The sequence below is a fragment of the Macaca thibetana genome, chromosome 2 (genome assembly GCF_024542745.1).
Source record: "Macaca thibetana thibetana isolate TM-01 chromosome 2, ASM2454274v1, whole genome shotgun sequence".
Lineage (NCBI taxonomy): Eukaryota > Metazoa > Chordata > Mammalia > Primates > Cercopithecidae > Macaca > Macaca thibetana.
Genome location: NC_065579.1, coordinates 112796644 through 112811658, shown reverse-complemented (window position 1 = coordinate 112811658; position 15015 = coordinate 112796644). Strand labels below are relative to the sequence as shown.

The 15015-nt window shown below is 44.4% G+C and overlaps 1 protein-coding gene across 13 annotated transcripts in view; it reads right to left on the bottom strand.

Moving 5' to 3' along the window:
- The window catches only part of PXK (PX domain containing serine/threonine kinase like), a 102105-nt gene that overhangs the window by 6463 nt on the left and 80627 nt on the right, over nt 1–15015 (bottom strand). For 8 of the 13 annotated variants that reach the window (XM_050781247.1, XM_050781238.1, XM_050781240.1 and 5 more), the window contains 4 exons: nt 11257–11334; nt 10643–10729; nt 10098–10167; nt 7302–7364 (listed from right to left, as the gene is read on the bottom strand). In XM_050781247.1, coding sequence (XP_050637204.1) covers nt 7302–7364; nt 10098–10167; nt 10643–10729; nt 11257–11334 — 298 coding nt within the window. The remainder of the gene's footprint in view (nt 1–7301; nt 7365–10097; nt 10168–10642; nt 10730–11256; nt 11335–15015) is intronic. The other 5 variants (XM_050781236.1, XM_050781241.1, XM_050781244.1 and 2 more) reach the window with 3 other exon arrangements.

The following is a 15015-nucleotide window of genomic DNA, read 5'->3' as shown; positions in this document are numbered from 1 at the left end:
TTTCTGTGTAAAAACTGTTCATAAAGAAATCACTTGATCAGGCCAGGCGCGGTGGCTCAAGCCTGTAATCCCAGCACTTTGGGAGGCCGAGACGGGCGGATCACGAGGTCAGGAGATCGAGACCATCCTGGCTAACACAGTGAAACCCCGTCTCTACTAAAAAAATACAAAAAAACTAGCCGGGCGAGGTGGCGGGCGCCTGTAGTCCCAGCTACTCGGGAGGCTGAGGCAGGAGAATGGCGTGAACCCGGGAGGCGGAGCTTGCAGTGAGCTGAGATCCGGCCACTGCACTCCAGCCTGGGTGACAGAGCAAGACTCCGTCTCAAAAAAAAAAAAAAAAAAGAAATCACTTGGCTGGGCATGGTGGCTCACGCCGGTAATCCCAGCACTTTGGGAGGCCAAGGTGGGCGGATCACCTGAGGCCAGAAGTTCGAGACCAGCCTGGCCAACGTGGCGAAACTCTGTATCTACTAAAAATACAAAAAAGTAGCCGGGCGTGGTGATGGATGCCCGTAGTCCCAGCTACCTGGGAGGCTGAGGCAGGAGAATTACTTGAACCCGGGAGGCAGAGACTGCAGTGAGCCGAGATCGCGCCATTGCACTCCAGCCTGGGCAACAAGAGCGAAACTCCACATCAAAAAAGAAAAGAAATCGCCTGACCTACCTTGTCTGACTATAGGTCATAAGACCCCCATTCCAGAGAGGGTCCTGCCCACACCCAGAAGGAAGGAATGCTGCTCAGACAGGCTGAGAACAATCTAGATAGACAGCCTTGCTGGGTTTCCCCACTCAGCCTATTAGCATTAGATCATAGCCTTTTCCTCCAATCATATTTCCACACAGCTGTCCATACTTTGTTGAACCTAAGCATAAAAATGGACAATTTTCCCTGTACCTTTGGGTCTTCATTCTGAAGGCTCCTGTGTATACACATTAAATAATAAACTCGTATGCCTTTTCTCTTATTAATCTGTTTTGCAAGTTGAATTTTAAGCAAACCTTCGGAGGGCTCCCACACCTCTTTCTCTGCAGATTTGAAACTTCCCTCTCTCTCCACTCATTCTTGCAAACTGGGTTTTCTACAAACTGCCAGCTCTCTCACCTCAAAATTATTGCTTAAAATATAAACTACAAGTAAGAACAGCTAGAATTATCCGATTGCAGGACATTCTTTTTTTTTTTTTTTTTAAAAAAAAGCAGGCACACAATTGCTGGAAAGGGCTCATAAGAGTAAGACCCCTTCACTTAGAAACCAAGATTAAGACCACCTTTAGCTGCCAGTTTATACCTGATAGTGCTTTACTGCTTATAAAGCCTCGCCATGTATGCCACCTATCTAATAAAGAGCGAGACTTCTTTTAAAAGACAGCCTCAAGAAATTGTTTGTCCAAGGTCATAGTGGGAATGTGGCAGAGCTAGGTAGGACTCAAGCTCTGGTTTACTGACTCAACATTCAGGGTTCTTTTCACGCCAGCCGAACACAGTATTTAAGAGTACGGGCCTTGCAGTGCACCCTCAGAAAGCAGGCACTCAGTATATCAATGGGGTAAATGAACAACGACAGAACAAGTTACACTCCTGGCTCTAGCACCCGCCTAACTTGTGTGACCTTGGTCAAAGTCTCTTAACCCTACTAAAGCATCAGTTTCTTCAACTGTAAAATGGAGCTAAGCTGGAGTCCACTCACACTGGAAAAGAAGGTATTCACGATGATTAACTGAAACAAATGACTATAAAGCAACAGTGCCTGGCACAAAATAAGTGTTCCAAATATATTAGATATAATTATTTTAAATAACAATGTAGGGTCCTCTGCTTACTTAGCTTTCCCAAAATACTCTTTTACAAACCCATTTTTTTAGAAAAAGGGCCGTGATCCCACCATTATGGGAGGCCAAGGCGGGCAGATCACTTGAGCCCCAAAGCTCAAGACCAGCCTGGGCAACATGGCAAAACCCGTCTCTACAAAAAAGACAAAAATCAGCCAAGGGTGGCGGCGCATGCCTGTAGTTCCACTCGGGAGGCTGAGGTGGGAGGTTAAGGCTACAGTGAGCCGTGATTGCACCACTGCACTCCAGCCAAGGTGACAGAGAGAGACCTTGTCTCAAAAAAACAGGTAGCAAGGCAATAGGCCTGTCTGCTCCCAAAGGAGGGTGGGAGGGAATCTTTGCGTGTGTGTAAATTGGGTCCTTTACTACCTATCAGTTCTCTGAATAGAGGATAAACACTAGTTGGTGGTATTACCATGAAATAAACCAGGATAAAGAATTGTAAAGTCCTGGAAAGAGGGACCTTCCTGAGGCAGAAAACAACCTTTTGCAGAAAAGACAGTGCTAGGAATGTTATTACTGGAAAAACAGGGGTCTCAGCAAAAGAGTCTTAGAGAATCCCACCCCACCCAATGCAACTGCCAGCAGACTTAGAGAAAGGATATTTCTCCCATCAACTTGGTAAGGATCTCAAGAAGGAGCCCCCAGAGAAGAAGCTGCAGTGAGAAAAGGGAGGGGCCCCAGCCCTTACACAATTGCTGGAAAGGGCTCATAAGAGTAAGACTCCTTCACTTAGAAACTGAGATTAAGACCACCTTTAGCTGCCATAAATGTGCTTACAACTGATGCTTTAGGGAAGAAAGGCACTGCTGCTGAATTCAACTTACCTAAGCTGATCTATTGCTGAGCAAACTGCCAAAGGCCAGAGTCCACAGTGGATTTAGGATTTAGAGTGTGCTTGATTAGAAACAACTGTGAGGCCAGGTGCTGTGGCTCACATCTATAATCCCAGCAATTTGGAAGGCTGAGGTGAGAGAAGCACTTGTGCCCAGGAGTTTGAGACCAGCCTGGGCAACATGGTGAGACCCCTGTCTCTACAAAAAATTTAAAAATTAGCTTGATGTGGTGGTGCACGCCTATAGTCCCAGTCTCTCAGGAGGCTGAGGCAGGAGGATCACTTGAGCCCAGAAGAAGGCCGACCTCCAGTTCTGCAAGGAAGAACAGTCTAAGCAGGGGCTGGCCAGCCAAAAGTTGCAATCCTGGCTGGGCACAATGGCTCAAGCCTGTAATCGCAGCACTCTGGAGGCCGAGGCAGGTGGATCACTTTGAGGTCAGGAGTTCAAGACCAGCTGGGCCAATATAGTGAAACCCCATCACTACCAAAAATACAAAAAAATTAGCCAGACGTGGTGGTGAGTGCCTATAATCCCAGCTACTCGGGAGACTGAGGCACAAAAATCGCTTGAACCCAGGAGGTGGAAGTTGCAGTGAGCCAAGATCGCACGACTGCATTCCAGCCTGGGCAACAGACCAAGACTCTGTCTCAAAAACAAAAATGGTGTAATCCCTAGGCGCAGAGTCCTGCTGTCACTCCGCAGAGGCCTTGAAGGCAGAGCAAGCCTATGTAAATCAAAGATTTGCCAAGCATCTCCTACACATGCCCCATACCCTAGAAGAAGGAAAGTTGTACAGAGAGGCCAAGCAGAATCTGAACAAACAGGCCTTGCTGGGGTTATATCATACCCTTTTTGTCCAATCACACTGAGATGGAACTGGGACCACCCCCAACTTTTAGGGACCTGTAAACCTCAAGGCATGGAAATAAGGGAAAATCCAAATGTTCCTTTAAGAAAAATTTCAGGCATCCAACTAGCCCTAGAGGTAATTAAGTGACTTGGTAAACAAGAAGGTAATAAGTGGCTGAAGAACAATAGCCAAAGAAGTTAAAGCTCCAGAGAAGTTCCCTTGCCCTATAGAAACTAAAGATAAGATCTTAACATATGTCCCTGAGTTGTCTTTCAAAGGCTCAGGCCCCCACTGAAGACCCTCACCACAAAGATCCCAGATTAGGAGGAAAAGAAGACTAAACTGTACCCATTATGGATCCCACTGTCCTTTGTTCTAAGTTTCTTCCTGAGAGGCTTGGAGAAAGCCACTCCCCCTAGCAAGTTAGCATTTTTCTACTGACCCCAAAATTCTTAGATCTTCTGCAACTAAGATCAACTGCAAGTTAGATCTCTGAATCTACCTGTGAGCACCCCCTACCCCCAAGATGTCCCGCCCTTTTAAACTTAAACCAATGTGCAACCTCCGTATACTGATTTGTAATTTTGCCTGTAGCTTCTGTTTTCCTGAAATTTACCCCACTGTTAAAAATCCTTGCCTGTAAGCCACCTGGAAGGTCAGATTTTTGAGCATTTCACTGCCTGGTCCCCCTTGCACAGCACTTTGCAATAAATGCCTTCCTTTCTATCACTGAAACAGCCTTGGTGTGGGGATCTGGTTTTATTGCACTGGGTGAACGGACCCAAATTGGGTTCTATAACAACATTTCTATATGGTTGTCAATCATGCCTATCTGATGACATCTCCATAAAAGGCCCAAGAGAGCAGGGTTTGGAGAGCTTCCAGATAGCTGAACATGCGGAGGTTCCTGAAGGGTGATGTGCCCAGGGAAGGCATGGAAGCTCCTTCCCCCACACTTCGCCCTATGCATCTTTTCATCTGTATCCTTTGTAACATCTTTTTTTTTTTTTTTTTTTTTTTTTGAGATGGAGTCTCGCTCTGTCGCCCAGGCTGGAGTGCAGTGGCCGGATCTCAGCTCACTGCAAGCTCCGCCTCCCGGGTTCACACCATTCTCCTGCCTCAGCCTCCAGAGTAGCTGGGACTACAGGCGCCCGCCACCTCGCCCGGCTAGTTTTTTGTATTTTTTTAGTAGAGACGGGGTTTCACCGTGTTAGCCAGGATGGTCTCGATCTCCTGACCTTGTGATCCACCCGTCTCGGCCTCCCAAAGTGCTGGGATTACAGGCTTGAGCCACCACGCCCGGCCGTAACATCCTTTATAATAAACCAGTAAACATGCTTCCCTGCATTCTGTGAGCTGCTCCAGCAAATTAACAGAAACTAAAGAGGGGGCTGTGGGAACTCCTACTTGAAGCTGGTTGGTCAAAAGTTCTGGAGTCCCATCCTTGCAAATAGTGTCAGAAAGAGCAGGTCGTTTTGGGGACTGAGCCTCAACCTGTGGAGTCTGACGCTATCTCCAGGTAGATACCCAGCTGGTATCCACAGCAAAACTGATTGCTTAATTGGTGGTGGACAGAACCACTCCCCCATGCCCTGACATTTGGTCACAGAAGTCTGTCTGTGTTGATTATTATTGTGTTGAGTGACAGAATAAGAAAAAACACTTTTGAGTGTGAGTTTTTTCCTAAACAGTGTCTACTGTTTTGGAGCTTCTGAGAGGCACTGGAAATGTGACTCCACAAGAGCTAGGGCCTTGTCTAGCCATTTCTGTAACCCAGGGCCAAGCACAGTCCTTAGCAAACCATAGGTTCTCAGTAAATGCACCTTGACTACATCTTGAATGAATAAACTCCCTTGGGTTGAAATGCTTAGGGCCTGAAATGCTAGGTTGCCAGGCAAATGCTCAATATTAGTTACCATTTTCATGAGATGCATTACAGGAAATGCCCAGCAGAGGTCAGATTGCAGGCTGAGTCAGTTTCATCAACAAAACATTAAGGAGATAAAAGAAAGGAGGAGCCAATATTTGCTGGGAACCTCTCATCTCTGCCAGGCACTCTCACTCTGCCAGGCATTGTGCTGGGGCCTCACATGTGTTTTCCTTCTAAATCCTCAAGACTCCCCTTCAGGCTGGGTGCTATCAAATTCACAGGAATGCCCCTCCCACTCACCTCCAAGTTTTCCCAACATTGACTCTAATTACACAAGATTCCTTTTTCTCTTATTCTAAAAGTTACCTTATCTCATGCAGACTTGCTACTGTATGAGACAGCGCCCATTTAAACACAGATAAATTAGAGAATTCCCCCCAAAAGTCCAAATAGATTGTAAATTCCCAAAGGCATTTAGAGATAAGAACCAACTGTCAACTGAGCAGGGGCAGATCTAACCACACAGAGAAGGGCTGTGAACCCTGAAACAGGTGCCTCAAGCGCCTTGTTAAAGGAGGATTTATGGATTCTCATTATTAATTTTCTCCAATTTTCTTAATATGCCCAAGTGGTGTTAAATTAACATTCTATCTTCTAGGAAATGGCTCAATATAGTCTGGGCAGTAGATCACCACACATTTCTAATGGGACTAAACAGTTTATCTCCACAAAAGATAAAAAAGGCCTATTTTCTGTCTTGATCAACATTTGGGGGCTTTCTTGGGAAATCTGACAAAGTAAGATAAGGACAAGAATATCCTTCCATGGACCAGGAACTCTGCTACCCAAAACAGGCCCTGGCCCTAGAACATTTCAGCAGTAAGGCACCAGTAACCACCCTCAGCCAGAAGTAAGTCATTCACACTAGTCCCCTTGTGTTTGCTTGCTCTCATTTTCTTAGGAGGGTCAGTTAGAAGCATTTGAGCGGAGTTGAGGAATGCTCTTGGCAGCTCCTGGGTGCTGTGTTAGGTATTAACAATGAATATAGGATCAACTCATATACCAATCCCCTGCCAGTGACTCTCCCTTCACACAGCTGTAGGAACCCTTCCAAGCACAGCCAGCAAGCTCTGAGTGGCAGAAGCAGCTCCTCGCACATCTAAAACAACTGGTTCATTTAAGAAGCAAAAGGAGACACTGGCGTCCCAACTGTTTTTACTGGGCTTGCAAAAGACTAGGAGAGACATCTTGGCTCAAAAATAAAAGAAAGATATCATAGGGCTACTCCACAAAATCAGGGATTATTTTTATAAGCAGTCTCCAAGATAAATTCCTTTTACATTTTTCAATCAAAACTTGTATCTAATTTACAAAGGAGAAACAAAGGCTAATAACAGAAAAATATTCAGATAATTAAATACATTACAGAGCAAAACAGAGTCAAATCATTGCCATAAAATCAGAAACACAGTGACTCTTTCACTCCTCCACCTAGGCATCTTACCAGTTGTGCTCTGTGACAAAACTGACCCTATGGACGGGCTCCCTGAGGAGAGAGGCCTGGCAGGACGGGACCCCTGGGCCACAGTGTGTTTGTGTTGTTCAGCTGAGCACGTACCAAGACAGGCTCCAATCTGAGGAGCTCTGTATGAAACTTTTCAGCAAAGACAGCAAGCTGGAGCCAGGGGGTGGCCAGTGGCCCTGAAACTGGTCCATTCCCTGTGAAAACTGAGCTTGGAAATCTAGCCCCTCAGCTCTCCCAAATGACACTGCTTATTTGCACTCCCACTGATCTCTATTGAGAAAGCTGCTGCTATCTAACCCCTGAAATTGTTGGGCCAAGGCAGGAAGAGGCAAAGCCTGCTCCTCCTGTTGGCAGACAGGAAGGTGGCATGTCACTTCACTCCATCACTAACCTGATGTAGAGGGTGGAGTTGGCGATGACGGGGACGTGAGAGGTGAGCTGGCCCCAGATCCTGCTAAGATAAAACACAGAGAAACCCTCATGGGGACCAACGAAAGACATTTGGAATTTGGCCCAGGCTGGGACCCACTGCTGTCTGAGAATCTATACTTGGCTTAGTGTGTGAGCCTTGTGAAACAAGATGATGAGGGACAAAAAAACTCAAGAGACTGGACCCAATGACAGGCTTTTACTCTGGTGCAAGGTCCACCTCCTTCCCCAAGCTACTAAAAGCTCCTTGCCTCCCACTGCTCCCCAAAGCCTGCCTGATTTGAAACTTTGTACAATCAACAGCTTATGCAATTGGCTGCAATATCTCTTCCTGACCCAATCTCCACTCCTAGGTAATGACAAATGACAGAGGCCACAAGTGGTACAGGGGACAGAGAGGTGCAGAGCAGCCTGCTGGGGGCTTCCAAAGGAAGGGAGAGCTCCCTACAGCATCTACCCAGTAACATATTCTGCAGAACTTCCATTTTATCAGCAAGAAGAGTCAACTAGATAGGGTCTATTCAGTTCATGGATTTCACAGGCCTTTTCTTATCTAGAATCAGTAAATACCCTTCTTCACATTAAAACAATGTGCAAAATCCCACCTGTTGCATGCTTTTTCTGGATCTAGTAACCTTATTATATTGTAAATATTCCCAAGTTCTCAGTATCTCCCTATTACTTGGTGATCCTGAGAAAATACCTTCCTGAGCTGACATGAAGTGGCCCAATGAGCAGATGTTCCTACATAAGCCTTTCTGTGGACACAGAAAGCCCCCTCCCACACATAGAGATCCTATGGAGAGGTTAACCAAATCTCCCTAGTCAGGTGCTTTCTGAGCTGATGGGCACACACACCCAAAGGGAGGGCTGTCATCACATGCCTGAGAAGCAACCAGAGCTGGTGTGGTTAAGGCCCCAGCCATCACTTCACTCACTACCCACAGGACATGTTGGTGCCTCATGGACACTGGCCATCATGAGAAATGTCCTGATCAAATCACACCTCCCTCCAGCTTAATACTTTTCTACTTGCAATATTCCCTCAGTTCCCTCTAAAATATGAGGGTGTTTCACTGAAAAAGGGGGTAAAACTCAATGCATGCTGTCTTTATACTGTTTGTAGTGCTAATGAACTTTAATGGGGAGAAGCTTGACTGCCTGATTCCAGTAGGGTTTGGGAATTATCTGTATATATCCATCAACTGCTACTTCATTTTCCTAAACTCCTGAGGGCACTGGGGTATCCTGAAGTCCTTGAGTCCCACCTGGCTGCACGTGACACAGCTTTGCAGGCAGGCAGGGTCTTAGAAGGTAGAGAGCACACTGTCAGGCTTTCTCTGCTCTATAAAAAATTAGCCACTGGACAGAATGACTGCTGTTTGGAGTCATGAGTCTCAGCATAGTAATGACCATGACTGGTCCGTGACCCTCCCATCAACCATGGAGAAAACAGGCTTCCAATTCTGAAATTACCCGCCAGCCACAACAGCATTCACCCCCGAGGAGCCTGCACTGGTCCTCTTTGGGACCTCCCCTCCTTCCTCTCCTTTGCAGCTCTCCCTGAGCCCTTCTCCAGTCTGGACTCTGCAGTGGTGTCAATGTGACTCTCACTCTCCTTCTGGAGTCTATGGACTTTCTCTATTCAGGGCTCCCAATCTCCAGCTCTGGCCACGCCACTTGCATTCTCCAGCTGTGGCTCATCCAGCCCTCAGGGCTGCAGCCTAATCATCTTGTACACTTTTCTCCTCACGCCCCAGGCAGACATTCTCCTCCCTGACTTCACTGAGAAGACTGAGGCATGACCTGTGAATACCCCCAATTTCCTCCCTTCTACTTTCCTCCCTGTCCCCACCAAATCCTACTGCTAGGAAGAGATGCATGGGTTTCCTCAAAGCTGACACGAGAGCTGGGCTTTGGATGCTAACCCTTGGCTTTCTACCCCCCTGGCACCCCTGCCAGTCACCGTCTCTTTTGCATCTTCAAATTCCCCCTCTCTGCTCTGTCCTTCCTCTGCCTAAAATATAAGCAGGTTTTCCCCAACCCAAAAATCTCCCCTTCCCATGGCCCTCCAGGGCTAAGCCAAAACTGCTTGGTCACTAGGGTGAAACCCTCCCTTCTCTATGTGGGCTCTACTTTACAGATTCATAAATTAGAAAAACTGGAAGGCCCCCAGGGATCATTCAATCTGGCTCTGATTTCCAAAGATGGGACATTATGGCCCAAAGCCAGCAGAGCTGGGTGAGGGACAGCTGGGAGTGGCAACAAGGACGGCCAACTCAGGATGGTGCTCTTTGTACCATCTCGGTTTCTTGCCATCCCCACACACCGTCGAGTCCTTTCCTTAATTCACACAGGAAGGCACATCCTCCCATCACATGGGGTCCAGAGCAGCAGGCAGGATTTAAGGTCATTTCTGTTCATGCAGGCTCTACTAAAAAACAGGAGGCCTTACATTTTAAGTCAGGTCTGTTTTCCTCCCATGGCTAATGCTCCTGTGTCTTTAGTTGATCAAATTCTGCCATCAGTGAAGAAGGTGAGCTACCCAATTACCTCAGAAGTCCCTTCTAGCATTTGAGTGCTGTAAGCCTATGAATGCTGTTGCAATCCTTCATTAGAGACAGAGTTATTTTGTTCTCTGTAGTCATTACTACATTGCCCAGTTTCTGGCCAGCAGAACTCAAGACCTCTTGACCAACTAGAGACTACTGACCCTGACCTCTGGGTCCTGGTCCCATTATCATCTATAGCCAGTTACCTGAATTATTGGAGTTGTTGTACTTCGCTGAATGCTCCTCACTATTTTCAAGAGCAGATCGTTTTGACTTCTTTAAGAATAAAAGAAAAGGGGGAGGAGGGAGAGGAAAGCAAAGAATAAACACAGTGAAGCTGGAAGTCAGAGTAAAAATATTTTTCAGGCATACCATTAAACTAGCTACAGACAAGGTCATACTTAGCCCCATAACTTAATACAGTGAAGAAGCCCCAGTCAAAACTAAAGGGGGAAATTAAACAACAAATGCTGACTTTACTAGCTCAGGCCAATTGTTTCCTCCAATTACATACATTATGCCATGATCTGCCCAGCAAGCTAGGAAACTACATGGGCCATTTCTCTGCTGATTATCATATGGCTTTTTTTCTTTTCCAAAAAAAGCTGCACCCCAGTCATATGGAAATAGTCTTAGCTTTCAAGGAGATATAGCACAGCCATCTGTCATTAAATGGGCACCATTAACCTAGAGCTTTCTTCACATGTACTCAAGAACTCATGGAGGGAATGCAGAGAGACACCAGACTTACCTTTCGAGCTAAAATCTTTCTTTTCTTTCTTTCCTCCTCAGATCCATGGTGTGACTGAGCTCTTGTCAGTCTTCGATGCTGGTGAATCTTTAAGAGAGCATAAGATATAAGCATATCCCACAGAAGGCAGCTTCCTAATGAAAATCTTCTCCAACATGTTTTGGCAAACCACATTTTATTGGGATAAAAAAACTTCCCTTGCTCAGGCTGTCTACTTCCTGGCTCAGGTCTGGATGCCAGGTAGAGGAGTATGTCAGAGGAAGAGGTCCTTTCTCATGCCCCTGATGCCTTCCTGCCTTCCCCTCTTTTACAGAAGAAGAATGTGGTGAGATAGCATGGACCATGCATGCCCCCAACTACCACCAGCCAGCATGCCCTGATCAGAAACCCAGACTGCCCTTCCTGGACATGTTTGTTTCCCACATAGACTAAGCAGGACTGAGGGCAGGACTGTCAAGTATTCAGCTCTGCGGGGCAGCATTCAGCCTAAAGGCTGGCTGAAAGTAAGTATGCTTAAAATATTTGTGGAGTGAACAGTCAAATGTCAATCACTATAAAAACCACGGCAGAAGATGGGGACACTAAAAGGTAAAGAGGAACTGTTATCAATTTACCTGTTTCTGTTCTTCAATGAGTCTCTTCTCTATACATTCTTTGGCAATTCTCAATGCCTCTTTTAACTTTGTAGGGATCTGAAAGGAGAGAAAAGTACATCATCCATTGAAACAGGTGACTGGAGATACTCCCAAGTCCTGGAGTAAATGAAGGAGCAGGTAGTTATCAAGAGCCATTTGGAATAAAATCAGTTAAAGCTGTCCATTCAAATCCTACCCCAGCCACTTCTGGTATCCCTAACACACTCACTTCTCTAGCATTTTTTAGCAATGAACACATAAACTAAAACATAAATAAACATGATATGTTTCAAGTAATTCAAGTGATTCTCAAGGGCTGTAAATTGCCAAAACAATCTGAAAAAGAAAAACAAAGTTGAAGGCCTCATGTTTCCTGATTTTGAAACCTATTACATAGCTACAATAATTAAAACAGTGTGGTACTGACATGCAGGCAGATACATAGACCAATGGAAAAGAAGAGAGAGCCCAGAAATAAACCCTTGTGGATATGGTCAAATAATCTTTGACAAGGGTTCCAAGAACATACAATGGGGGAAAGGACAGTATATTCAATAATGGTGCTGGGAAAATTGGATATCCACATACAAAAGAATGAAGTTGGACCCTTACCTTACACCATAAACAAAAATTAACTCAAAATGAATTCAAAACCTAAATAGAAGACCTAAAACTATAAAACTCCTAAAAGAAAAGACACAGGGGAAAAGCTTCATGACACTGGATTTGGCAGTGATTTCTTGGATATGCCACCAAAAGCCCAGGCAATAAAAGAAAAAATAATTAAACTTCATCAATTTAAAACTTTGGTGCAGCTGGGCATGGTGGCTCACGCCTGTAATCCCAACACTTTGGGAGGCCGAGGTGGGTGGATCACTTGAGGTCAGAAGTTCGAGACCAATCTGGCCAACATGGCAAAACCCCATCTCTACTAAAGATACAAAAATTAGCCAGGTGTGGTGGTGCATGCCTGTAATCTACTCGGGAGGCTGAGGCAGGAAAATTGCTTGAACCTGGGAGGGTGGAGGTTGCAGTGAGCTGAGATTGTGCTGCTGCACTCCAGCCTAAGCAACAGAGCAAGACCCTATCTCCAAAAGAAAAAAAAGAAAAATAAATAAATAAATAAAACATTGGTGCAACAAAGAACAACGGAGTAAAAAGACAACTCAAGGAATGGGACATAGTATTTGCAAATCATAGGTCTGATAAGGGGTTAATATCCAGAATATATAAAGGAACTCCAACAACTCAACAACAAAATGTAAGTAACCCAATTAAAAAGAGGCAAAAGACATAGACATTTCTCTAAAGAAAATATACAAATGGCCAACAAACATATGAAAAGACACTCAATGTCTTTAGTCATTAGAGAAATGTAAATCAAAAACACAATGAGACATCACCTTACACCCATTAGGATAGCCACTATTAAAATAATAATAAGTATTGGTGAGAATGTGGAGCGACTGAAACCCTTGTACACTGCTGGTAGAAATGTAGAGTAGTAGAGCTGCTATGGAAAACAGTATGGAGGTGCCTCAAAAAACTACAAAATGGAACATGAGGAATTCCACTTCTGGGTATATATCCAAAAGAATCAAAAGCAGGATCTCAAAAAGATACTTGCACACTCATGTAAACTGTAGCATTATTCATGATAGACAAGAGATAAAAGCAGCCTAAATGTTCATCAACAGATGAACGGATAAACAAAGTGTGGCATATACGTACAATGGAATATTATTCAGCCTTAAAAAAAAGGAAATATTGTCACATGCTACAATATAGATGACCATTGAGGACATTATGCTAAGTGAAATAAATGATTCACAAAGGATAAATACTTATATAAGGTTTCTAGAGTAGTCAAGATCATAGAAACAAAGTACAATAGTGATTGCCAGGAGCTGTGAGGAGGGAGAAATGGAGAGTTATTATTCTACAGGTATAGAGTTTCAGGTTGCAAGCTCTAGAGATCTGTTATACAACAATGTGAAGATGGTTAACACCACTAAACTGTACACTTAAAAATGGTTCAGAGAGTAAATTTTATATTGTATTTTTTATAAAAATTAAAAATTTTAAAATTAGGTCAGGCACAGTGGCTCGCACCTGTAATCCCAGCACTTTGGGAGGCCAAGGTGGTTGGATCACCTGAGGTCAGGAGTTCAAGACCAGCGCCTACCTCAAAAAAATGAAAAATGTCATTACTAAAAATTAAAAAAATTGGCTGGGTACAGTGATGCCAAATCATGATGAAACCCCATGTCTACTAAAAATACAAAAATTAGCTAGGTGTGGTGGCACATGCTTGTAATCCCAGCTGCTCGGGAGGCTGAAGCAGAATTGCTTGAACCTGGGAGGTGGAGGTTGAAGTGAGCCGAGATCACGCCATTGTACTCCAGCCTGGGCGACAAAAGTGAGACTCTGTCTCAAAAGAAAAAAAAATTTTTTTTAAATTATATAAAGCTTATTGGAACATACACGAATCCAACCAGTTATTATTTTATAACTTCATAGATATTTTCTTTGTGAGAGATTTATGTTCTGAATTTTACAAGAGTAAACTTTCCAGCTTTCCCTGTTGGGAGACATTCCTAACAGCCCAGTTTGTTTCTGAGCCTATCATTTCTTTCTTGTTTTTTTTGAGACAGAGTCTCACTCTGTTCCCCAGGCTGGAGTGCAGTGGCATGATCTCAGCTCACTGCAACCTCTGCCTCCATCATTTCTTTTTTTTTGAGACAGAGTCTCACTTTGTTACCCAGCCTGGAGTGTAGTAGTGTGATCTCAGTTCACTGCAACCTCTGCCTCCCGGGTCCAAGCAATTCTCCTGCTTTAGCCTCCCAAGTAGCTGGGATTACAGGCACCTGCCACTAAGGCTGGCTAATTTTTGTATTTTTAGTGGAGATGGGGTTTTGCCATGTTGGCCAGACTGGTCTGGAACTCCTGACCTCAAATGATCCACCTGCCTCAGCCTCCCAAAGTGCTGGGATTACAGGCATGAGCCACCGCGCCTGGGACATTTCTTAATTTATTAGCTTTTTAAACCATGAGCAGTCCAGTCCTGGAAAATAAGATCCCCAGATCATGTTGAACTTTCTGTCTTCATTATTCTGTAAAAATTTCAAAAAAAAAAAAAAAGCTGTCAGTAGGTAATACAGTCACATAGTTTAAAATCCCAAAGGTATAAAAGGGCACATACACAGTGAAAAGTCTCCTACCTACATCCATGGAGGAAACCAATGTTACCAGTCTCCTGTATATCTTTCCAGAAAGTCAGTGTACATACAATAATTAATGTTGGATTTTAAAATCTTACTATCTTTGCTGCATAGGCTCTCTGGCTTAGGGGAAGAGCGAGGTCTAATACTAATTCCTGAATCCTAGAGGCCGGACTGTCAGGGTTGGAGGAGAATATATTTATTGACAAGGCTGAAGAAATTTCCTAAGATGTTTCAGTGAAGAAGATAATAATTTAAATGTTTTTTCTCTCCTACTGCAGATCCAAAGAAGCTATTACTGTCAGAATTCCTCTAACTTTCAAAACAGAACAGAGGAAAGCACCTCTCGCACTGACACAATCTTCTAACCCTTGGTTTTCTTTCTTTCTTTTCTTTTGTTTTCTAAATTTATTTTCATCCTAACAGTATTACATGTTCTTTTGGAATATAGAAAGGAGAGGGAGAATTACCTTTTATCCTCCCACCCAAATTGCACTCACAGTGAGCACTGCCAAGA